The sequence below is a fragment of the Vidua chalybeata genome, chromosome 10, assembly GCF_026979565.1.
Source record: "Vidua chalybeata isolate OUT-0048 chromosome 10, bVidCha1 merged haplotype, whole genome shotgun sequence".
NCBI lineage: Eukaryota > Metazoa > Chordata > Aves > Passeriformes > Viduidae > Vidua > Vidua chalybeata.
This window is the reverse complement of record NC_071539.1, coordinates 20,227,557-20,250,999: the sequence shown is the minus strand read 5'-3', so window position 1 is coordinate 20,250,999 and position 23,443 is coordinate 20,227,557. Positions and strand designations below refer to the sequence as shown.

Genomic DNA, 23,443 nt, shown 5'->3' with positions numbered 1-23,443 from the left:
TTATGGTTCACATCCTGCACAAAACCTTCACTTACTAAAAATTTTCCACCAATACAGATTTTTTTTGCACTTTCCTCAGGCTTTTATTTAAAGACCACAAAACCAGAGCCCTGTAAAAAAGCCCATGGAGAGTTACTCAGCAATATCTTGGTATAGTTCATAGTAGGAACTGGCTTTCTTGGTGCAGATTATTTAGTAGGAAATGGGTATTTTCTACCAATGACTGCAGGTTGCTGGACTGTCCATTATTGCTGTAGCCAGGACCAGTGCCTCTAGGTTCTCTCTAATAACTCCAACAGTTCAATATGTGGACTTCCACCAACCCTAGGGGAGCAGATCACTTGACTTGGATTGAGTTATTAACTAGACACCTTGTTCCAACAGGTCCTTTAAAAATTCTATTCCTGATTTCCTGATTCTAACAGGTAAAACACACTGCTGACTCCAACCAAAAAATAGTATGAAACAAAGGTACCTCCTTTTGCTTTTCCTGCAGAGCTGCCTTGGCAGAGGAAAGTTCCTGCTCCCGAGCACTCAGACAAGCTTCCAAAGCCTGTGTCTGCCCTTCCCATTCGGATTTCTTGTGAGCCACCATGATGTCTATCTGCTTCATCAGCTCCTGCAGCTCGGCTTCACAGGAGGTCAAGAACCCACCGCTGGAGGGGACAGAGCCTGGAGTTAAATAAAGCAAGTCCTACCCAACATGTCCAGTGTCCCAAACCAACAAAGGCAGCAGAACACACTGACTGGCACAAGGCACCAACTCTGCACACACAGTGCTTTGACCTCTCTTCAAATCAGCTCGCACAGAATAGAATCACAGAATCATTAAGGTCAGAAAAGATCTCCAAGATCATCAAGTCCAACCTTTTACCCAATACCATCCATGCCTGCTAAACCACATCACTTCACACTTAGGCATTCAGTCTTTTGCCTTGGGTACTGTGCATTCTATAAGGAAACCAAAGTGTGTTTAATTCATATTTTGTATTGCCTTAACTGCTCTCCAGGCAGTGGCATTTTATAGCAGGTTTCAGAAACCAGAGGAATCTTACAGCCAAGCTATGAGCTCCCAAAAACAGAAGTTTATCACAAATGCAGACAAACTCTGAAGCAGAGGGGGCTGGATGACAACATGATAATGAAGAATCAAACCCTCGCAATCCATCGGGGAGCACAAGCTCCCTAGCGATGCCCAGATTTCTAATTTGGTGCAGTAATTATTGAAGCAAATTCAAGTAACTCCTCTGAAACTTCCCAGCTGCCAAGACAGGGACAATATTAAGGTTTGCCAGACACAGCCCTAGAGGGTGGTGAACTCCATAACGATCTCTACCCCTTTAATTTGCCTGTCAAAGGGAAGAACTGAAAAGAAATGGAAATCAATAGGTTAAGGGATAGAAATTTCTCAGTTCCCCCAGGACCTATACACACTTCATTACTTGGCACTTTTTCTATAGGAAAAGAAATACTTCTTAAAGGAGCCAAAATCAGTCACATTTGAAGTTCACCCTGTCCTGTGAGTTAACCAAAAATTAGCAGCTATTATGCAGAGCAGGAACATTTCCTTCACAGCATCTGCTAATATGTAGCAAATTCTAAACTTGATTTCTGCAACCAGCTCTCTAAAGAAGATACAGTATCAAATAAATTTGTGTCACATTCTCAAGGATGACTAGGAAAATGGCATCAGTGACTTTTGCTTCACGGTTGTTTAACACATAAAGCATTTTGTTCTGTTATTGTCACTACAGTCCCTCTCGGGGATTGAAAAGTCTAGAGACTCTCACCTCAGAGCATTAAGGATTCACTCAGAGCTGAGTGGGACTCTGCAGTTTCAACACAAGCAGGAAATAATCAGATGTTTTCAGTGAAATCAGATAACAAAGTCACATCTCATTAACCTTGCAAGGCTGTTACAAAATAAATATTTATTCACAACTCTATTTACTACTGCTCCTGATGTTGGACAGTAAGAATAGTTTACAACAACAACTGAGAAAAAAAGAGGCTGAGGTTTCAGGAAGATGTACAACTAAATTTCTGACAATTAACACTATAAGCAGGGATTAGTGCAGAGCCAGCTCCCCCAGTGACTTTGCTTTTGCAGCAGCTGAGGGCCACTGCACACTTACACCAGAGGAGTTATTCTGAGTAAGAGGCAAGGTTAATACTTAAATCATCTGGAATGACTGCTGTGTACAGTTGCATACATACCTCCCCTGCCCATTTCTTTGCATTCCTTCCAGCAAAGCCTCCATCACTGAATCCTGGTGGCTTCAGTACTAGGGAAGTACAGGAAAGCAGTGGTCACCCACGGCAATGCACAAACCAGGCTGCTTCTTCATCCAACTGCAGGAAAAGTGGAAGCCCACAAAGCACAGAAGTCAAAAAACATACAAGGAGCATGCAATTACAGGTGAGGAAAACAATGGCACCTTCATGAACTTACAAGCCAAACAGAGGAAAACGGATTTTTCTATCAGAAAAATATACCAAATGCTATCATCCAGCACTACCAAATTGCAGTGATATAATCATGTGATCTAATAAATTCAGAGAGGAGCAATGAGAATCTGCACTTGTGTGAACTCAACACAGGAGGACTGGTAGATCTCCTGGGAGCACCAGCCTCTGGAGAAACAGGAACATTTGGGCTTCAAAGGGGCCAGCCCAAGATCCACCTCTGACAGGGAAGTTTGTCACTTCAGAGAGAAAACACCAGCAAGTAGCAGTAAGAATTCATCCATAAATTACATATTTTCCAGGCCTCTATTAAAGACTAGGTTAAAGAGACCATGCAGTTTACCACCACCCTCAGAACACACTGGTTGTTCATACAGTTGTGGGAATTTTAAGAAAACACAAACTCCTTAGACTTTCCTCTTAAATTATGAAAATAAGTTGAACAGCTTTATAGTAGCAATACATTGCTTCAGTTAAAAATTACACCTTTTAAGTAACAAACACATGCATACCAAAAGAAATTTCACATCTTGGTGAAAGCGAGAAGGGTTTACATTAAAGCCAAAAATGGGGAATAAAAATTTGCCATGCAACCAGAGCCAGGAAGCCAGGATTTATTTCAATGTCTCCTTCATGAAACTGCAGCTAGCATAAAACTTGTCCAGAGCTATTAACACAAATTTCTGTTTCCAAGATCTACACACTTTCCAAGTACTGAAGATGGATCCTTCCACCATAATTCCTCAAAGATTAATATGGCATTAAGCAATCAGCAAAAGGGGAGCAGGTCACAGCAAGGGAGACTTTCACAAATGCAGGCTCAGCTTTGCTCTCTTTCCCAAAGAATTTTCTATCATGCTCCTACAGCATTTAAAAACACAATTCAGAGATTAAAACCTGTCCTTGGGAGCTGTGTTTTAAACCACAACCATATAAAAATGCACAGAAAAAAAAATCCTATCCCTATTCTGACAGTGTTTTGTCTGTCTTTGGTCCTGTTTGTGCTTAACAAAACTCAATCAGTATGCAGAACAATTTTGTGGTTCTGCTGAGGGCAGGGTGCTGAGGAGAGCAGATGAGCAGACCCCCTGAGCTGCTGACAGCATTCCAAGAGCTCTCCAGGTGGCCACAGCAGACATTAGACAGTAGCAGCTCTCCTTTTTCATTCTAATCACACCTACACAGAATCAATTTTCAGTGGGTAGAGAGATGAGGAGACAGACAGCATAGAATTCCAGAACAGTTTGGGTTGGAAAGGATCTTAAAGTCATCTCATGCCAAACCCCTGCCATGGGCAGGGGCACCTTTCACTATCCCAGGTTGCTCCAAGCCCTGTCCAACCTGGCCTTGGATGCTCCCATGGAAGGCACAGCCACAGCTTCTCTGTGCCTCTGCCTTACCACCCTCACAGCCTGCCAGCTTTGCTTACCTTGCTGGCATACCCAGATTTTGGGGAAAAGCCTTAAAATCAGACACCTCTAGCCAGTCCTATGCTACATAAGGTTTGCTGACTTAGTATTAAATTTTGGCCTCTCATGCTTGCAAGTTGCAATGTGCAAGTTACAGACACCTGAGTAAAGACCCACAAGAGGAAACAATCTCCTTCATTAACGACAGCTGAAGGAAGGAGAGCTGGCTGGTCACTTCTGAAAGTGAAGAAAATTAAAGTATTTGCACAAAAAAAAAAAAAAAAAAAGCCCAAAACAAGACAACACACTTAAAAATAAACAAGGCTTAGCATCCCAGCTCAAGGCAGAATTGTAGTAGAGTCGAGAGGACTTTACAATACACAGGAGAACTTAAGAATAGTGCCCATGAGACAAGACTGGGATTACTTTGCATTTAAAAACACAGAAAGATGCAATCTTAAAGCGTTGCTGGAAGCACGCTTACAATGAACACAAAAGGAGCAGTAACCTCCAAAAGCAATACCACAGGCGAGCTCTGCCTGCCAGCGGCAGGAAAGGCACCTGCGGCAGGAGCCCGGAGCGAACCACCCCTCGCCAGGGCGAGAATCCCAGAATCACTGAAGTTGGAAAAGTCCTCTGAGACCATCGAGTCCAATCTTGTGACCGATCCCCACTTTGTCACCCAGCCCAGAGCACTGAGTGCCGCGTCCAGTCTTTCCTTAAACACCTCCAGGGATGGGGACGCCAGCACCGCCGCCCTGGGCAGCCCTTTCCAATATCTAATCACCCCTTCTGTGAAGGAATTGCTCCTAACGTCCAACCCACACCTGCCCTGGCGCAGCTTACGTCTATGAAGTGGCCGGGGCCAGCGGGCCCGGGCAGTGCTCCCCGCTACAGCCGCCGGCAGGCATTCCCTACTGCCGCCGTGCCGCAGCTGCTCCCAGCCGGAGCCTCCCCGCGGGCCGAGCCCTCACAGCGTCTGCCCCGCACCCGCCGCGGCACAGCTTCGCTGCCCAGGGCCCTGCCAGCGCCGCGCCCCGGGGAGCCGCCCTGAGCCCCCGGGCCGAGCTCCACTCCGGGCTGCCCAACACCCCGGCTCTGGCTGGCCGGCCGACCCGCCCTCCTCCCTTGTTTCTTCCCTTCCTTCCTTCCCGCCTTTCCCACCCAGGCGGCGGGCACGGCCCGGCCTCGCCGCGGCAGCGCTGCGCATGCGCTGGGGCGGCGCCTGCGCAACACCGGCCCAGGAGATGGGCAGGGTAGGGCGGGCTGGGGAGCGCGGGGGACACCGGGGGGACACCGCGGGACACGGGCGGTCACCGAGCCGTGGTGGCCGGGAGAGGCAGGGATCGCAGCACGCCGGGGCTGGGATGCGCTCGGCCCCGTGCCCATCGCCGCCCACATCGCGGCTCCGGCAGCCGGCGAGTGCCAGGCCTGGCTCGGTTTTGAATGAGTGTCAGTCCTCTCACACCCCCCAGGACCGAGCTGCCTGCTGCTGCTGCCCCGCAAGATCACACCGGGACGAGGGCCTGAGGTGACCCTTCAAGGAGGGCAGAGTACAGTTAAACACTCTGGAGTAATTGTAGGAGCTGGGGGTGAAAGATAGGTCTCGTTTTGCTTCTGTTTCACCGGTTTCCTGGACTTCAGGTTCGGGCGGAATTCTGGGTACCTTGAAGTCCTTTGTTGTGACTCTCCCAGACATGTGAAGGAGCGGGTGAGGCACGGCACTGCTCAGGGGCTGTAAGCCAGCAGGCAGCAAAGGCTTCTGGGCAGCTCTAGGTGCTCAAACTCACTCAAATTAGACTTCTAAAAGTCAGTCAGTAGATATAAATACACGTGAATATCAATAATAACCATCTGGTTTTATATATTAATCTCTGATGCATATCAATCTGCAATTCACTTTGATAGAGTTCTTTTCAGATGAAGTTGTTCTCTGTGGTTATAACCCCTTTTTGAGTGGATTAGGGAAATCAAGGTATTCCTTGCAAGTTTAAACTTCATATGGATTGCATCAAAACTGGAGCATAGTCCAGACTACAGCTTCTTGGCTGGGAGTGTTATTAAAACAGCATCTGCTTTGTGTCACAGATTTAGCTGCTCTCGCCCGCTGTGACGATGGACAGCGAGGTGCAGAGGGATGGCAGGATCCTGGATCTGATCGATGATGCATGGAGGGAAGATAAATTGCCCTACGAGGACGTGGCCATCCCTCTGGTAGGTGAATTGCTACTTATCAATCTGAGTTAAGGCTACTGCGTTCATCACAGTCTCTTCCAAGAAAAGGCACAGAGTGTTGCTCGTGGTGCGGCTAATTTGTACAAGAGGCTCCTGGATCTGACTCCTTCCTTGCCCTATATGCCAGTCATTCCTGAGTGCATGAGGACATGGATCTTCTGTCCCTCGTCCCCTGACCAGTTGCTGAATCCTCTCAGAACTGGAGTGCCCTTTCCATTGCACTATCCTGGGTTTGGCATCAGGGAGAAGTAGAATCATCCTTTCTCTCTGCTTCCCTTTCTCGTTCCTGATGTTTGAGGTACTTTCCCGGTTGTTCGGAGAGCAGAGGATCAGTCTCGCAGTTCCAGTCTTGGTTACGCTTTATTTCCGCTTCCTGCAATGCCATTAAAAGAAGCTGAGACGTTTTCATAAGTGTTTCAAAGCAGTCTTTTCCAGATACAGTGTTGCTGTTGGAAGTTCCGGGACAGCAGTGAAGGACTGGCAGGTGCAGCAGGGACTCTTGCCTGTGGTGCTGTGGCCAAGGCATGGCACCTCTCTTTTCATTCAGGGTACAGCTGCAAGGCTGGAGAGGGGCAGCAGGGGAAAAGCTACTGCTGATCCTACAGAGCCCAGAGCTAAAGCTTCAGATCTCCCACACTGACACCTTTCCTTAGCTATTTTGAAACTTACAGGGAAGTTAGAGGTAGCTGAGGATTTTCCCTTCCCTTTTACTCTCTGGTACACAAGCTTTACCCCAGCTAGCACAGATAAAACAGCCATTGGGATTGTGGGGTTTCTTTCAGCAGAGAGACATTTCCAAATTCGTGACATGGTTCAAGCATTAGCCCTGCCACCACTGGCTTTTCAGAGAGGGCGAGGAGCAGCTGCACAACTCAAAATCTGTATGTGCAGCACACATTTTGCTGCCGAGAGTTGGGCTTGAGGGAAGCGTCTTGCAGAAGCATGATTCTCAGCTAAAAGAGCACAAACCCTTCTTTGCTTGGGATAACCTTTATTAGGCAAGCTGAGTATCATAAACAGGTTCCTTGTTGACAATTGCCTTTACCTTGAGTCCAAACATTACTGTGTCTTCCCTTAGAGCCACCTCGTGATGGCTTACAGTCACATACAGCTGAGAGCCTCAGAGAAGGAAGCCTCACCAGTTACCAACAGAAAGAAAGGCCTGGCTGTGGATATAAAGATCCTTAGAGATGGGATTGGCTCTGATCACATAGAAAAAACAGCATGAATTCACAGGGGACTTACTCAGGGACATTGCAAAGGAGCAACCAGAATGGCTGTGAAAGTGGTATTTGAGCCTGTCCTAAGAATCTGCTCCAGTGCTTACTCAAGACATTTCTGGGAACTCAAATGGGTTCAAATCATTAATTGTTTTCAAAGCTGAAACACTTTATTTAGCTCCTGCTGAGATTTCCAGAGGTCTAGAACTCAGAATTCCTGCCCAAATGGTATCTGGCAGAATAGCACACACTCAGCGTGACTACACCAATACAGCAAGACAGAGAACAAATAATAGAAGGAAGGAAAATGAAATCTCAGTTAAACTTTCCCTCCCTTTACTGTGCTGCGAGCAGCTCTGTGGCACACCTGGCAGGGGGTTCTGCACAGCTACACCTGACTCCAGCATACAGACAGGAAGGACTTCTAACCTGCCATAGGAAAGTAACATTTTACAGAACCAGCTGTCTGCAGTATTTGTATTCTTGGCAACAGCAGAAGCAGCACATTGCAAACAAACAATGGAATAAATGCATTGTACTGTTATTTACTTACTTTGCATTTGCTGTATATTCTCCCTCACTGTGTGTGCAGTCTGAGTGTATAGCAAGGCCCCAGGGTCCTGGAAAACAATTTACCTTTCAGATTAACCACCATATTCAAATGAAAAGAATACTGTTCATGATGAGGCTCAGCAATATTTTTAAGTGGATCAGTATGTATGATATTCATTGTTCAGATGCACCCTCTGGTCTCGTTTGTGGGTTTTGTATCTATCCATACAAATCATAACAACCTGCTGCTTGCAGGAAGTGTGTTACATGCAGAATACATTCTACCTGTGTTTTGTTCTCAGAATGAGCTCCCTGAACCAGAGCAAGACAACGGTGGCACCACTGAGTCTGTGAAAGAGCAAGAAATGAAGTGGACAGATTTGGCTCTCCAGTATCTCCATGAAAACGTTCCACCCACGGGAAATTAGTGAATCGGTGGAATTTCACACAGTGGATGCATGAATGCAAAATAAATTTTTTTTTTTGACTGACCATTGCTGTCATAAGCTGCCCTAAGGAGGAAACAACTTCCTGGAAACTTTCAGATTCCAGCAGTGGTTCTGCTCACAATGAAGAGTTTAAAATGCTTCTTTCTTGAATGTGAAATAGCAAAGGCTCTGACTTCTCAGAGCCAAGTGCAAAATGTTTCATGCTTATAAGATTATTTCATGTTTTCTGTTAAATTGTTCTTAAGTTGGTGCCAATTCTGATCTTAAATGTTTTCTACACATGATTAAAAAGTTTTTACTGTCTCAAATTGCAATTGATTTCAAAGCTCACAGTGGGATTATTGTCTAAAGTTCTGTGTACAAAACCCAAATAGCTGTGAGTTGTTGCCATCTTTAACAAGTGTGTGGCTGAGGCAGGATGTGTGGGGCAGGTGTGAAAGGTTGGTCAGCAGAATCAAGAGTGGGGAGTAACCTGTAAGCACTTGAATTCCTGCTCTCAGGATCTGATGGTGGTGGTGGACAGCATTTCCAGTGCTGACATCCTGGGAATGTTTGCCAATGTGTACAGTGAACAGGCAGTCTAATTTATGCCGAAATGGTGGTTACTCAAAATCATGGTCTTCCAAGGGATGGTTGAGAGTTCCAAGGAAGAACCTGCCAGTCCTAGTGTAGGGCCTCTTGATGTGTGAGCCACTCAGATGAGCAACCGCAGATCGGAAATGAAAATCAAAAAAAGGTGTTGGGGAAAAGAAATGAGTAGGGCTTAGCTTCAGGAAACAAATTGTTACCTCTTTTTGTATTGAGGTGAAAGGCAAGGCCCTCAAGGACCTTATTTTATCTCTGATTCTCACATGTCTTTTGCAACAGGTAAAAGCTTTCTGTTCTTCACGTTCCACTGTTGGACCAATTCCATCTCACCATTGGCAGAACTTCTTGCTAAGGGAAAATATTTTGACAGAGTTTAGGGTTACTGGTAGAGGTGAGAAAGGAGCTGGAAGGAAAACAATGTTTAAATTATATTTTTTTTGTCAGTGCAGCAGAAAAAGCATTGTCCTTGAGCTTCCAGATCCACAAATGTTATTTGGTGTCTTTTTTCAGTGTTTATCATCTTCAAAATAACAAGCCCCAGCTTTTGCCTGGGCGATTATCAAATGGGATCACACCATGGCATATGTTCAGTGAGACTCAGATTGTTGAGCTGCTTGACGCTGAAGAGCTCAAGGTGCTTGTGAAAGAATCATGCTAGACACATGCTCTGCCTCAAGTGTGATCCATGCCTGCACCAGAGGAGCAGCACACACTTGTCTGAACAAAAAGGAGCTGCAGACAGCAGGAAGAGTTAAGGAGTAACCTGAGAATTAGCAAAGTCAAAAAGCTAAATAAGTACAGCATGGACCAAAGAACCAGCTATGCTGCTAGGAGCTCTTATAGTTCAGTTCCTCATTGGATCATCACCAAGGGAAAGAAAGCAGAGCCTAGGCTTAATGAGGTATTTCCAATCCCCACTACGTTCCCTTTCCCTGGCCTATGTTAGAAAGAATTTGCTAAGAAAGCACCAAGCAAAACTACCACCCTACTTCTATCCAGCAGCCATCCCTGCTCCCTCCCTTCTCATCCCTTTACAAACTCCCCACCACCCTCGTTTTCCCAATTTTGCCACCATACCTTCCAGTTCCAATTTGAGACTTCCTTTCCTGCCCCTGATAGTAGTCTTTCCTTGGCAAACTCCTTCCTCCCATCCATCAAAAAAAAAAAAAAAAAGCCTTCCTTACTTGAATTAGAGCTGAATTTATGAGATTCCAGCAGGTCTGTGAGAAAATGTGGGAATGCCAGTTGTATGAGTGTTATCCAAGACAGCAGTTGCTTGGGAGCAACTGCTCCCAAGTGGTACTTACCCTTTGTCACAACACAGTGCTATGCCTTGTCTCCTGCCCGAGGTGGTGACAGAATTTGTAGAAGGGATTCCGGACCATGGCACTCAGGAGAGCGGAAGGACATGGGAGATATTAGGGATCATCATGAAATCTCCAAAGGCAGAGCCTTGTGAAACCAAGTGCCAGCCCAACCCAGATGCTTATCAGACTTGCAGTGACATCTACATTCTTCCTGACATTCTTTGCAAAAGACAAATAGGCAATAATTTCCTTAGTTTCAACACATGTAGTCAAATTGCTGCTTACAGCATGATACCAATCCATTTGTCTTTGATTAGTCATCCCCCAAGGCAAACTATATTTAAATTAAAGAAACCTGCTAGAATAGAAAGTGCCCCACCTTCTTAAGAAGATGCTTCATTTGACTGGTCTTCATTTCTTGGCTGGTAACTTCCTCCTTTCACCACACCTACTGTTACTGGCAGAAAAAAAAAGCAAGCAAACTGCTGTCAGAGCCAGCAGACACATGCCAGAGAAATTGTGGGATCCTTCAAAACTCTTACGCGTAGAAGTTTCATGTGGAAGTCCATATGCTGAGCCTGTGTGTTGTGTTCATCTGCCTTTTGTATGGGGTGAAAACAGGTAAGAACTCAACCATTTGTTTTGAATGTTTTGTCAAATAGAACACATTTTCTGTGCTTTATAGCAACATGAATGTACCTACCCTCTGCATTTACAGTTACTGCATAAGGTTTCTCACTAGCACTATTTATTTTGGCAAAGCAAATTATACTGGTTTCATGAATGTAGACTGTTCTAAGAGTTCCAAATGGAAAACCAGAACTATTTTTTATTATCTTTTCCTCCCTTTGTAAATATTTCTCTTATATAAGTACTATCCATCGACACTGAAAATGTAATTTGAAATCTTCAGAGAATAATGATTTCTTCTCAGGGGTGTCATGTATGGCAGAGGCAAAGGATGAATTACCAGTTATCAACAGCAAGTTCCATTTGATAGCCTCACAGCCCTACAAGAACAAACCTGTGTAACAATAAACAAATGTACTGCCTTGTGTTAGCATACACATGGGAGCAAGGCAAGTTACAGCGCTCTGCTTTGTAGGGAAAACAAACAGGGTTTAAAAAAAAACTGTTCTTATAAATACTAACTTGTGTTTCATTGAATCCTCTGGAGTAATCTCAGGGTCGCCTTTTGCTTGGTTTGTTTGGTTAACACTCTGTAAGAAATGCAGTCACAAGAAGTAGGAAAAGAGAACAGTGTGAAAAGGCACCAGTGAAATGCAGTGAGTTACTGAGGACCAGTTTAGGAGTGGAGGGCACATCTTCTCTGTGGAAAAGTGATGGAAATCTGCACCACTAATGCTCTCGAGATTTGTGGTGTGGTAGTCAAGTGTGCTTAAAGGGGGATAAAGATATTGCTGATGGTTAAGAGCAGTCTGATGTACCGACGCACTGTACAAAGCCCAGGCAAGGTGGCAGGGGCTGGAGGGCCAGAGCTCCTGCAGACAGAGAAGCAGTGACACGCTCAGCTGAGCTCCATGCAGGTGCTCACTGGGCAAGCAGCTCTGTGTCCCAAGGACCACAGCTGGGACAGCCACACATCCAGCCAAGTGACCACTGACCCACTGAGGTGATCTCTTGGAACTTCCCTTTGCAAGAGGACAGGCTGGTAAAAACCTCAGCTGCTACTTTATTCATGCAGACAGCTTGGTACCACAGTCCCAAAATGCCACCATGGCAAACCCTGCCTGTCCATAGGATCAACATCAAAGAAAAAGTCTCCAAACACCATCTCCTAGAAAGGAATGAGAGACACCAGGGGAATGCAGGCCTGAAGAGCACCGACTGCAGTAAATACTAGGAGTCTGCCTGGGACTGTTCCACTCCCTGCAACAGTCCCACCTGGGAGTACCTAATTTCAGAATATATATATGTATGTATGTATGTAATGTATATATATATATATATATATATATATGTATAAAGCTTCAGAACCAAGTTATTCTGAAGATGCCTCCACTGCTGCAATAGCACCTTGGAGGCTGATCTCAGGCTTGAGACCAAACGTGTCCAGCTCCCTGGCAGGTACATGAATTTAACACATTTTTATGCTCCCTGCTACAGGTTCTGAGAGATCAGAGCATCTTGCCCAGCAAACCAGTGTTTGCCTCCTATTTTATATCAGAAAACAGAGCAGAAAGAGAATGGGAATTGCCAGAAGCTGTCTAGCAAGCTAAGGCAGGGTACTGGAATGCTGGGTTAATGGTCATGTTCATTCCCCTTTACTGGAGGGGAGTGATCTGTTGGACATGGGTTAAATACAGTGCCAGGGGATAAGTTTCTACCTCATTTATTTACTTGCAGAGTAAATCTCACTAAGCCACTTGCCCCAGTCATCCTGAGTTTCAAAGACACTTCCAGCCCTTTGGGTAGGAGTCACTGTGGTAGCAGAAGGAAGAGCAAAGCCAGGTTAACTGGCCCTCCTCATGTGTCAGGTTTTGAACACATGGTGATGAGGCTGGGATTGGCACCAGCTTGCCAGAAGAGAAGCTGGCAGGTTTTCTCCCCTTATTAGGACTGATTTGATTTTGTTAATCAAAACAGAACCGATCTAACAGACCTGGTGCAGATATTACAAGGCTCTTTATACAGTCCCTGTGTTAGGTATCAGCAAATGCTGACCACCTCTTTGAAAGCACTTCTGTACCAGAAGGTTTGGGCTGTTCTGATGACAAACATAGTGCTCCTCTGGGCAAGCCTCAGCACAGTGCAGGAGATACAGAAACAAATTAAGCAATCAGTGCAATCTTGCACCATATAGAAGTAATTCTTGCCTGGCATTTCTGCCTGTATTGCTACAGCTTCAGTGGCAGTAAAGATAATTAACAACACTATATAGTGCTACTATACAATAACTAAAACAATGCCTAGTTATTAGTAAAAAACACAGTTGTATTTTTTTATGCTGCAGTAGCACCTAGAGGACAGTCACTGAGTCTCACTGTATGACTGGTATGCGTGAGCAAAAAATGTTAATTTTTCTCTGCTAGTTTGGGATCTCCACAAGAGCAGTGTCACAGAACTCTTGCTGCTGTTTCCCTGGAGCATCTTGGCACTGTAAGAATGAGCTAAGAGCAGGCTGGCCAGGAGGCAGCCACCCAGGTCACCTTTCCTCTTGGGAGCAGGGCCCAGAGTGACACTGCTCCTGAGAGCTCTGAGTGAAGCATTACAGAGTCAGGACACCCCGCATTCAAAGGCCCTGATTTCACTGGGCCTGGCTGAGGGCTCATTTCCCACCACTCCTGTCACACCATTCATATTACCATAGGCTTTAAACAGGAAGGACTCTGTGGATTTCAGATGTTAAAATTTATTTCTGAATTTATGGTAGCAATTAAAAATATTCAGTTAGACTTCACTGCAACATCCTTTTAGCCTATTAACTTTTATTTCTAGAGCTCCTGGGGCTTCTACAAAGTAATTAGCAGAACTGTGGCAACTGAGCAGATTGTTTTATGTGTTGGGCACGTAGCATTTATATCACTCTCATGCTCCTGATTTCCTGAGGAGGAGAAAAGAGAAAGTTCCTCATAGAAACTGTGAGAGTTTCATCATTCACAAATTAAAATGCACAGAGCATTGGAGATTTGCTAGAGCATAATTAACTTACAGCTGCAGGTTTTCTAAACCCTGCTACCTACTGAACAGTCCTTTAAGCAACAAAGTTCAGGGAGATTCCTCTAGGAACTGCAGCCTGAACAATTACTGCAGCCCAGGACATATGTGTGAGAGAGACGCTCTCCCCCACAAGGTTCTTCAACAAGATTACGAGGATTTGAGGGAGAGGATTGTGAGCCAGGAAGAGGCGACTAAACCTGGGAGGGCCTTCATAAGTAGTGTCTGTCTGGAGACAGTTATCCCATTCCCTGCCAGTGCTCTGTTGGAGACTGTATTGGGCTCTGAAGGCTCAGCTGGTGTTTTGCTGGAAAAGCAAAGAACAAAGACAGGCTTTCCAATGGCACAGGCCATCCCATCGAGCAGTACTTACATAAAATTCAGTTACTCTTCAGCTGTGTATAAAGCACAATTACCATCTCACAGACCCAAGGGTGCCCCATTTTGCAGTCTGGAATACCAGGCCACATCTGCACATACAAATGAAGCCTTGAGCTGCCCCTCACCACGGCAAGACTCTGCAGCTTGGCAGCTCGAGGCTGGCGGTACAAACCAACCCCAAGGGCACCTGTTTAGCTCCCCAGAGCCTCTCCAGAGCACCTGGGTGTGCTCACAAACCAGTGCAGCAACCATCCCGCCTGTTGGTCTCTTAATACCTTCCTCACACCAGTGAGATTTTTGGACAGAGTCCCTGCCAACTCCCAGCTGTCACAGGAAGCAGGGCTGTGGTGTTTCAGGGAATGCTGCTCCAAAAAGGTGTGATTGCTCTCTTTGTTCCAACATAGCAAGAAAACCTAAGTTCCAAGGTAACTTCAGTCATGAACGGGAGAGAGTGGAGAGGGAGAGAGGAGACAGGAGCAGCCCCTGTGCTCAGACAACTCACAACACACTTTCCTGCCTTGTGCAGGGTTGGCAGGTACAACAGGCTAAAGAAAACCCCTTGGTGCCAAATTCCAATTTGGCTGCTCTGCTCCTTTCAGATCCTCAGGAGACATGTCCTGCATTCACAGCCCTCAGCTTTGGGAATGCTTTGATAGGGACAGACCTGAAAGTGAAGCTGCTGCTCTACACCCGGCAGAACCCAACCTGTGCCGAGGAGCTCCACTCAACAGCCTCCAAGTACCTCAATGTGACCAAGAAAACGACCTTCATCGTCCACGGGTACCGACTCACAGGCTCTGCCCCAGTCTGGATCCCTGACCTGGTGCATCTCCTGCTTTCTGTAGAGGACATGAATGTCATCGTTGTGGACTGGAACCATGGAGCAACGACTCTCATCTACAACTATGCTTCTAGGAAGTGCAAAAGAGTTGCTGAGATTCTGAAGAAACTTATAGATGAAATGTTGGTAAGTTGGACGCTCATGCGATTATACAGTCATTAAGGCACAGTATGTAAAGGGCACAAAGGAAGTGCTTAAACCAGCAGGATGTCTGGGAATAGAAACTCCTAAAAAAGGAATACATTAATTTTTGTAAGTGCATGTGTACTGCAATGCCAAATCCTACAATTGGACTCGATAGAATGGTATTTTGCTGTCATGTTCAGTTTACACCCTAAGTCTCTACGTTTCTGGGTACAAAGCTCTCCAGACATGTTTTCCCATACATAGAGACTCTACTTCCACTTTCTGTATATCCAAAGGCAGCTTAAGGGGATCAGCTACGCTTCACAGCTCCTCTAAGGTGTTGCACAGGCAATGATGATGCTGGAGCCTTAGGCTCATAGTGTCTGCTAATTCCTTGTAGGAACCACGTGTGGGGCAACTGGAATTGTACTCCTGGGGCCCACCAGTGGTTCCTGTCCACACTTGTAGTCATTGCCCCAGGAAAATGCAACCATTGCCTGAACTGTTCTCATCACAGCTCTCTGAGGTATAGGCCTCTAACAGGAATGCTGCCTGCTCTGTGGGATGGTCAAAGGGGAAATATCTAGAGTGGAACACTGGGAGATGTTACATTCCTCCTCCTAATTTTTTTAAATTTTCTGAAAACACATGACCATGAGTACTTTTATATCTCAGATTGATGGAGCGTCCCTTGACTCCATGCACATGATAGGAGTGAGCCTGGGAGCACACATCTCTGGCTTTGTGGGACAGATGTTTGAGGGCTCACTGGGAAGAATCACAGGTAAGCCCTCCTCCAGCAGTCCTCTCGCCCCAAGGAATGGCAGCCCGGAGCGAGGCGGTGCCACGTCCATGGCTTTGTGCTGCAGGCCTTGACCCCGCGGGCCCCTTGTACAGGGGGACGGCGCCGAGCGAGAGGCTGGACCCCACGGACGCACAGTTTGTCGATGTCATTCACTCCGACACCGACGGTAGGTGACACTCCTTTACATGGAAACCCAGAGACTGACTGGAGCACGGGGAAGGGGGGCTGCTGGTGGGCAGCAGCGCTGGGGGTCCTCGCTCCCTTGGCCCAGGAGCACAGCGGGCTCCCTCACAGCCTCTGGGGCGCCGTGCTGCCCGCGCTGTCCCCAGCACTCCCTGAGGAGCTGCTGCTTTATTTGCATTCCAAAACGTGCTGCTAACACAGCAGTTATAACCTGGCCCACGACTTACAAGGACTTACTAAAGGAGCCAGTGGAGGAGGTCCTGCAGCACAGTCCTGCCAGAGCAGGACACACCAACATCCCACCATGGGGTCAGGCTGCATCCGAGCACACAGCATTTCCAGAGCTGGTCCCACAGCTCAATGACTTGCATAGCAAATCAGTTATCCCCAGCCATGCTTCCAGTCTCCATCCCACCTCTTAAGAGCTAGACTTTCCTCTAGGGCAAATCTGGACTCTCCGTCAGCCCTGTCCTTTTCCAGACCCACCAGCCAGGCCCGTAGCGCAATGCCAAGCCCCCCATGCTGCTCCCATGGCCACTCTACCCCTAACACCTGGCTTTCCCACCTAATTGCTGCCTCTCTTTTCCCAGCCCTTGCAGGAAGTCAGATTTCAGCAGGACAGCAACATCCAGGTTTCACGTTCCTTCTCCTCTCCTGCACACAAGTGACACAAACCCCCACATTTTATACTGCTGCATGCGCAGACTTATTTTAGGTAGTTGATACCATTGTTAAAATGACCCAGCTGGGTCACAACTGTTTGGCCTGCTGCCTAAACAGAGGGATGACATTAGTATTCCTGTACAAGCAGGTATCCAAGAGCTAAATAAATACTATTTTTTCCACTTAGGTTGCTATATTTCCTTCTTATGCATTTTATAATTTAATATTCCCTCCCTGAGCCCTGGTATTCCCTTTTGCTAGGACTGGGTTACGGAGAAGCACTGGGCCATATCGACTTCTATCCCAACGGCGGGACCGACCAACCAGGCTGTCCACTGACAATATTTTCTGGTAACTAATCCTGCCCTGAATTGCACAAACCCTGACAAAATGTTTCCAATCAGAAAAAGAGGAGAAAGCCAGAGAATCATCATCACTGCTTAGAAAGTACATGAAATCCATATTCTGGGAAAGCTATGGCAGCAACTTCTCAGCACTGGCGTGACAGGGGTTTAGTTGATGTACAGCAGGCAGAGATGAGAGTCAGGGTGACCCCTCTGTGCCTCTGTCACAGTGCAAGTGGGACTAACCCTCTGTGCAAAAACTTTCCAGGTAGATGCATGCCTTCGTTTTGTGACTATGTCCAGAAAATCTGTGAGATTTTTTGTTTCTAATTACTTGTAACAAACGAAAACCCAAAGACTAGCAGTGGCAAGGATCTGTTCAGAGAACAGGTTCAAGATGAATGTGGAGTAGGCAGTTATCCTAAATCAAAGGCGCCTTCCTTGGCAGTGACAGAAGGTGCAGTCTGGAAGGCACTGCCCTAGACTTGAACAAAAGAAAGCTTTTTTCCTTTCAGCCTTTTTTTTCAGCAGAACTGGTTTGATGAAAGCTGGGTGAAGAAGATACAGAAGGAAATGCAGTATTGTGAATACAACCCTTATCAGACCCAAGAGAATCTACATAGTAGAGCAGCCTGAGCTAAAAATCCCTAGGAAATGAGGCTTCACTGATTTTGCTGCTCATGCAACAACTCATTTTATTAGTTATGTCTTTCTAAAGAGTTTTTTACACCAAAATGGAAAGTCACGTGCAAAGCTAAAAGCAATATCCAGCTGTCAGGCCTGAGCTCAGAGAGGAGAGGAGAACACCAGAGACAGAACTTGATCCATAGTTGGATCCTCTGGAACTGTAGCAACCACACAAACAAATGTTTTTAAAACCAAAAAGACAAGAGGAAAAGCAAAGCAGACACAGGCAGAGCTGAGCACACTCAGAGGGAGAGGCTGCTGCCCACCTACTGTTCTGCCACAGCCCAGTGCTTCCCAGTGCAATTTGTTGGGTTCAGACTGGTCAGTGACTGTTCACTGGTGTGTCCTGAGGCATGAGGATTGCTAATGAAATATTTCTTCCCTGTATATGATTAAGGATTGCAGTATTTTAAATGTGACCACCAGAGGTCTGTTTTCCTGTTCCTGTCCTCCCTGACACAGAGCTGCAATATCACCACATACCCGTGCAACTCGTACAGGAACTACAGGAATGGCAAATGCACCAGCTGTGAACCCTTCTGGCCCATGCCATGCCCCATCCTAGGTAAGGATCCAGGGAATGTCAATCCATCCTGAATACTGTGCTGCCTGTGGGTTCTGTAACTCAGAGGGTGAAGTTTTGCTGGAGGACTAACATAACATGGTGCTTTGCAAAAGCACCAAAGTTATTTCCACTGAGATCTTTGAGGTCTCTCAGGCCTGCTCCTTGTAATATCACATCATGTTATGATCTAGAACAGAAATCTACAGATAAAGGGTCCAGAACTAGAAAAGCCAAAACTAGATTTAGGATCTTTACGCTAAAGTCAGAGAAACAGTGAATTAAAGTCCCTCAGTTGCAGACTTTGAGGGACAGGAGCCTGTTCTTGCTAAAATAAGATTTACAAGTAAATTCCCAGCACCACAAATCCCTCTGTGCTCTAAAAGGAATGGCAAATGGGTGAACAAAGGGAATTCTGGACTTGTCTGCCCAGCCTGGGTGTGACAGCCCAGCCTCAGGCTGGCAGCTCTGAAATGTTGATGCTAAAACACCTGACACTTTCAGAAAGGAACTGGAAAAGCCAAGGGGATGATTTTCATTCTGCACTGCAAAATGAAACCCTTGACCACGGATAGCACACGTGGAAAAAGATCAGCTTGAAGAAAGTGCTGAACAGTGACCAGGCATATTCAGTTCTAGGCCTTTGGATTACAGGAGGATGCGTATCAGTGCTACTTGGCAGCTGGCACACAATGTACTATTTCTTAAATACTTGCTTATTTTCAGCCATTTGGTGGCTCATCTACCTGTGCAGTAACTTGGTTTCATTTTCAAACTGTCACCTGCAGGTTATTATGCCTATGAGTGGAAAAGCTATTTAACACAACAGAGCCATCCAGTGACAAGTATGTTTTTTGACACAGCGGACAAAGAGCCATTTTGCAGTGAGTGACTGAGATTTCTGGGATTCTTTTTCTTTGTGCATTGCCTCTGTCAGCAGCAGCCCAGCAGAGATAGTTATTTGCTGGTGGTGTTATAGCCAGCATGTTAAAAACTCCAGTGGCTGCTGGATGGAATTATGTCCATCTGTGGTTTGCTATAACCTTCTTAAACTGCCAACCTGTCCAGTGCTGGGAAAGCCAACTTGCTTACAGTTCTAGGAAATTGGTTGAGAACTTTCAAATTAAGTATAAAAGTTCCCAAATCATGTTTCAAAACAACACACTGTTCTTTTCTGAAAGTAAGAGGTGTGTGAGAATGATAAGAGAGAAAGATAGGCTGTACAGAGAAAGACAGGTGAAAAGGCTACCCTGGAGAAAAGTGAGAGGCACAGGGAGAGGAAGAGAATCTGTGGAAAAAAGGGTTTCACCAAGGTGAAAAGTTTCATCTCATCCCTCTGATTACCAACAAACCAGGGCATGGCATGGGCTGGGATTACGGCCTGAGCTCCAGTGCTGATCAGCAAGTGAATTCAGACTCACAGATGAAAGAACAGGAACTTCTGCTCTGTGACAGAGATGAAGAACAGAAATGGAGAGGTTCAGAGGGGGACCGAAGAAAGAAATACAATCTGGGAGTGAAGGGGGAAGGCAGGCAGTGAAAGGCAGTGTGCTGGGAACCATACAGAGAGGCCATCCTGCACGGATAACCCTTGCTGCTGCGCTCTCCTGACACCTCCTAGTGTTTCTGGTTGAAATCTCTGCAAAGGGAGATGGAGAGCAGGGGGGAGAGAGGGATTTTCAAGATAAACTGTCCATCCTCTACCCACAGCTCTGCTCCCAGACAGTGCACAGCCTGGACAGCAGATTGAGCCCACAGGGTCTAATCCCACTCACTCTTTCTCCCATCAGTCTATCACTACTTGGTGGATATTGTCACATGGAACAAAGACACCAGGAGAGGCACCTTCAGCATCATGCTAGCTGATGAAGATGGGAGGAAGGCAGAATCAAAAGTTAATCCGTAAGTCTTACTGGTCTGAGCTTTTCTAAGTGTTAGTGCATCCCTTGGTACAACTGCATCTGGGAGGAGGTGACACATCCTCCCCCCATTTCTCTGCTGAGACTTGCTAGTGCACGTGGGATTTCCTGGCCCTATGGGTTTTTTTGGCTCTAAGGGATTTCCACAGCCTCCCCCAGCACACAGCCCAGACAGCTCAGCCTTTAGGTTTGGGCCCTTCTCTGTCATCTTAAGGACTGAAGTGGACAATCTCAGCCAGCAGCACAGAAAGCACTAAAGCAGAAGGAAAAACATCTCCCCCTCTTTCCTTCCTCTCCCAGGGAGTGTTCTGTTCTAGTTCCCAGTGCCCAAGACAGCTGGGGATTAACCTGGGCCTGAATATGTCACATCCAAAATCAATTCATTCCACTCAGAGAGACAAATTAATGGTGTTTATGTGACATGCAAATTCCTGATTGATCTGAACTACACTTCAGCCAAACAAACCTGCACAACTAGTTTTTCCAAGTTTCTCTAAGTGCATATTCCATCAGGCATATCTGGTATCTGCTTGCACTGGAGCAATCAGCATCATCCCACACCAAGGCCAGTGCAGATTTCATGCATGTCTCAAAATGACTCAGTGTTCAGACCTGCACAGACAGCCAGGTACAAATATCACATGGGTCTAGTCCACTTGGGATCAAAGCAGAATCACAGTGAAAATTCTGGTTTGGGACCAAATGGCATCCAATCTCTGTGTCCCCACTTCCACCCCAAAAAAGTGAGGGCAGAAGTGGCTGAGCAGGTTGACACCTGGAGACCTGAATCCATACCCATTTCCTGTAAATCAGAAACCAATCACAAGCTGAGGCCTCCTCCCCCAGCCTGTTTCTAATATTACTGTGACTATACTAAACCCAGTGCTATTCCCTTGGTGACTCTCTGACACTCTCTCTCGTCTGCTTTACCTTTAGAGAAGCTGCCACCTTCCAGCAGTACAAACAAATCACTTTGCTTATTGGGTTTGACCAGGATCTTGAAAATGTGGAAAGAATTTCCTTGACATTTTCCACGGGATCTGTCATTGGTCCAAAATTCAAACTCAGGATTCTCCAAATGAGGTTCCACTCACTGACAAACCCAGAAAGGTGAGCAGATGTTTACAAACCATTTCTGTTGGTGCAGACTGGACAGAAGTAAAGGAATCTCCCAGATTCCTGGCCTGGTTGAGTATATGCAGAAGAATTAGATTTATTTTACATTTAGGAATTCTCATATGCCTATCTTGGGAATAAATTCCTCTTCAATGGAATCCCACAGCTGAATACTTACTTGAATACAGAGGCTGCACTGAGAACATGTCACATGTGATGTGACTCTGACGTGGCCTGACACCTTAACCTTTGGTCAGGAAAATAACCTTTGGGAAGCTGCCCAGGCTTGAACTCTAGGATGAAGAGAAGTGCAGCACTCTGGGAAGAACAGATGTCCAGCCCCAAATACACATTTTATACCCCAGAAAATTTGTGTGGCTAATGAAGCAGGGAGATTAATTAATTCCTGGAATTCCAGCAAGTGGGAGCTGCTGGCTGCTTTACCCCAAAGCCCTGGCTGGTACCCACAACATCAGGGGGCACCTCTCAAGACACTGCTGATGAGATTTCTATCACCTCATTAGCCCTGTCTGCTCTGCTGTCCTACCCTTAAGCTTCCCACCCCTGGAGGTTGGGAGCTCTGCCTGAGCTCAGCAAGCACAGAATCTCTCACACTGACCTGGTGTGCAAGGACACTGTGGACACCACACCATGCTTTGAGTTTGGCTTAAAACAAGGCTGGAAGATCACAGGGTCAGGAGGGTGAAGCAAACAGACATATGGAGCTGCAAAACATGTTTCTTTGCATTTCATGAGGTCTAGCCTTGGAAAAAGGGAAATATTGTGGACATCTACTAAACAAGGTCTTGCAGCTCTCCCTTGCTGCTACTCCTTGTCTCCTGTCCCACACCTCCACAGTCACTTCCATTTAGTCTTTTAAAAAGCAGACACAAATGCCCTAATATTTCATCACAGGATGCTGTCTCTCCCCGATGAGGGGCTGCCACAGGCCATAAACACAGTTCAGGATTTTCAACACATCATCTAATCAGTCACTGCCACAGGGAAGGATGTCCTGCCCTCTCCCCTTCCCTGTTGCTCAACTCACTACACAGGGCTAATGCTCATGTTTCCCCAGTGAAAGCCCAAGTATTTCCTCAGTTTTTTTGGCTGAACTAGCTCCAGACCAGATCTGTCTTTGGACCCAGGTCAGGGCAGTGGCAGAATTTCTTATGCTTGGAGCAGGGAAGGGGCAGGAACAGGCAGGTGGGCTGGAAGGACCACCTTGTTTGGTGGACACAGGTGTGTTCACCAAAGGGAACCATAGACTCTGCAGTTAGTGCCTGTTTGTTTGCTGGATTTTTTGAGACCCTTTGTTTCCACAAGCAAAAGATAACGTAGAACAGAATGATAAAATGCTAAACGTATCCCTGGCTTAAAGCCAACCTCACTTCAGGTGGACTTGGAGCCAGTTCTCTTCTCATCTGAGAAGATGATTTATTTTATGTAGGCCTCCAGCAGGTGGGGAGATGACAGGAAAAAAACAGACAGAAAAACGTGCCGCTTTTTCACTTTTGGCCGTGTTTTCATACAGACCCCAGCTGTGCCGATACGACCTGGTCCTGACTGAGAACACCCAGAAAACCTTCAAGCCCATCCCGTGCTGAAGCAGGAGCCGAGCCCCGAGGACGCTGTGCCCGGACGGGGCAGACACATTTCACCGCCGTGTGGGGACTCACCTGGTGGGCCCCGGGCGCCTTCAGTGGGCACCGAGCAGCGGGACCCGCTCTCCACGCAGTGTATAAACGGGCTGGGAGAGTGGCAATAAAACCACGGCAGCACATGGCTTTAAAGCGTGTCTTTAAAAGGGGGGCTTAAAGCGAGGCTTTCAAGCGGGGGTTTAAGGCGTGTGTCGGCGGCTGAGCCGGCTCGGAGCCCCCACGAGCAGCAGGTGCCACCAACTCCCACTAAC

General features: G+C 46.5%; 3 protein-coding genes and 1 long non-coding RNA gene across 7 annotated transcripts in view; 2 read left to right on the top strand and 2 right to left on the bottom strand.

Annotated features, from left to right (window-relative positions):
* CEP63 (centrosomal protein 63) overlaps nt 1–5,065 on the bottom strand; it is a 21,121-nt gene extending 16,056 nt beyond the window's left edge. Inside the window, exons 1-3 of one of the 3 annotated variants that reach the window (XM_053952152.1) lie at nt 5,040–5,065; nt 2,218–2,352; nt 476–656 (exon numbers count right to left, since the gene is read on the bottom strand). In XM_053952152.1, coding sequence (XP_053808127.1) covers nt 476–656; nt 2,218–2,261 — 225 coding nt within the window. In that variant the 5' untranslated portion in view covers nt 2,262–2,352; nt 5,040–5,065. The other 2 variants (XM_053952151.1, XM_053952150.1) reach the window with 2 other exon arrangements.
* Nucleotides 5,048–8,645, top strand: ANAPC13 (anaphase promoting complex subunit 13). 2 transcript variants are annotated; one of them, XM_053952156.1, is made up of 3 exons: nt 5,048–5,131; nt 5,964–6,089; nt 8,185–8,645. In XM_053952156.1, exons 2-3 carry the CDS (start codon nt 5,991–5,993, stop codon nt 8,308–8,310), a joined length of 225 nt encoding a protein of 74 aa, XP_053808131.1. In that variant the 5' UTR covers nt 5,048–5,131; nt 5,964–5,990; the 3' UTR covers nt 8,311–8,645. The 2 variants fall into 2 exon arrangements, with proteins under 2 accessions (XP_053808131.1, XP_053808130.1); XM_053952155.1 differs by lacking the exon at nt 5,048–5,131 and adding an exon at nt 5,189–5,406.
* On the bottom strand, nt 7,625–23,443 carry LOC128793132 (uncharacterized). The gene is made up of 5 exons (XR_008432667.1): nt 23,211–23,443; nt 10,227–10,683; nt 9,997–10,139; nt 9,120–9,267; nt 7,625–7,950 (listed from the first exon to the last, which is right to left on the bottom strand). It is a non-coding gene; the product is annotated as an uncharacterized LOC128793132 (long non-coding RNA).
* On the top strand, nt 10,719–23,220 carry LIPH (lipase H). Its single transcript, XM_053952157.1, has 10 exons — nt 10,719–10,847; nt 14,885–15,252; nt 15,928–16,036; nt 16,122–16,223; nt 17,165–17,254; nt 18,332–18,499; nt 19,285–19,380; nt 20,287–20,398; nt 21,352–21,525; nt 23,066–23,220. The coding sequence occupies exons 1-10, from the start codon at nt 10,796–10,798 to the stop codon at nt 23,136–23,138; spliced, it is 1,344 nt and encodes a 447-aa protein (XP_053808132.1). The 5' UTR covers nt 10,719–10,795; the 3' UTR covers nt 23,139–23,220.

Bases quoted from the DNA above. Each gene is read 5' to 3' on its own strand.
- ANAPC13 (XM_053952156.1), top strand. From the start codon at position 5,991: ATGGACAGCGAGGTGCAGAGGGATGGCAGGATCCTGGATCTGATCGAT. The intron at 6,090-8,184 runs GTAGGTGAATTG...TTTTGTTCTCAG, and splicing joins AGGACGTGGCCATCCCTCTG to AATGAGCTCCCTGAACCAGA.
- LIPH (XM_053952157.1), top strand. From the start codon at position 10,796: ATGCTGAGCCTGTGTGTTGTGTTCATCTGCCTTTTGTATGGGGTGAAA. The intron at 18,500-19,284 runs GTAAGGATCCAG...TGTCACCTGCAG, and splicing joins CATGCCATGCCCCATCCTAG to GTTATTATGCCTATGAGTGG. The intron at 20,399-21,351 runs GTAAGTCTTACT...CTTTACCTTTAG, and splicing joins GCAGAATCAAAAGTTAATCC to AGAAGCTGCCACCTTCCAGC.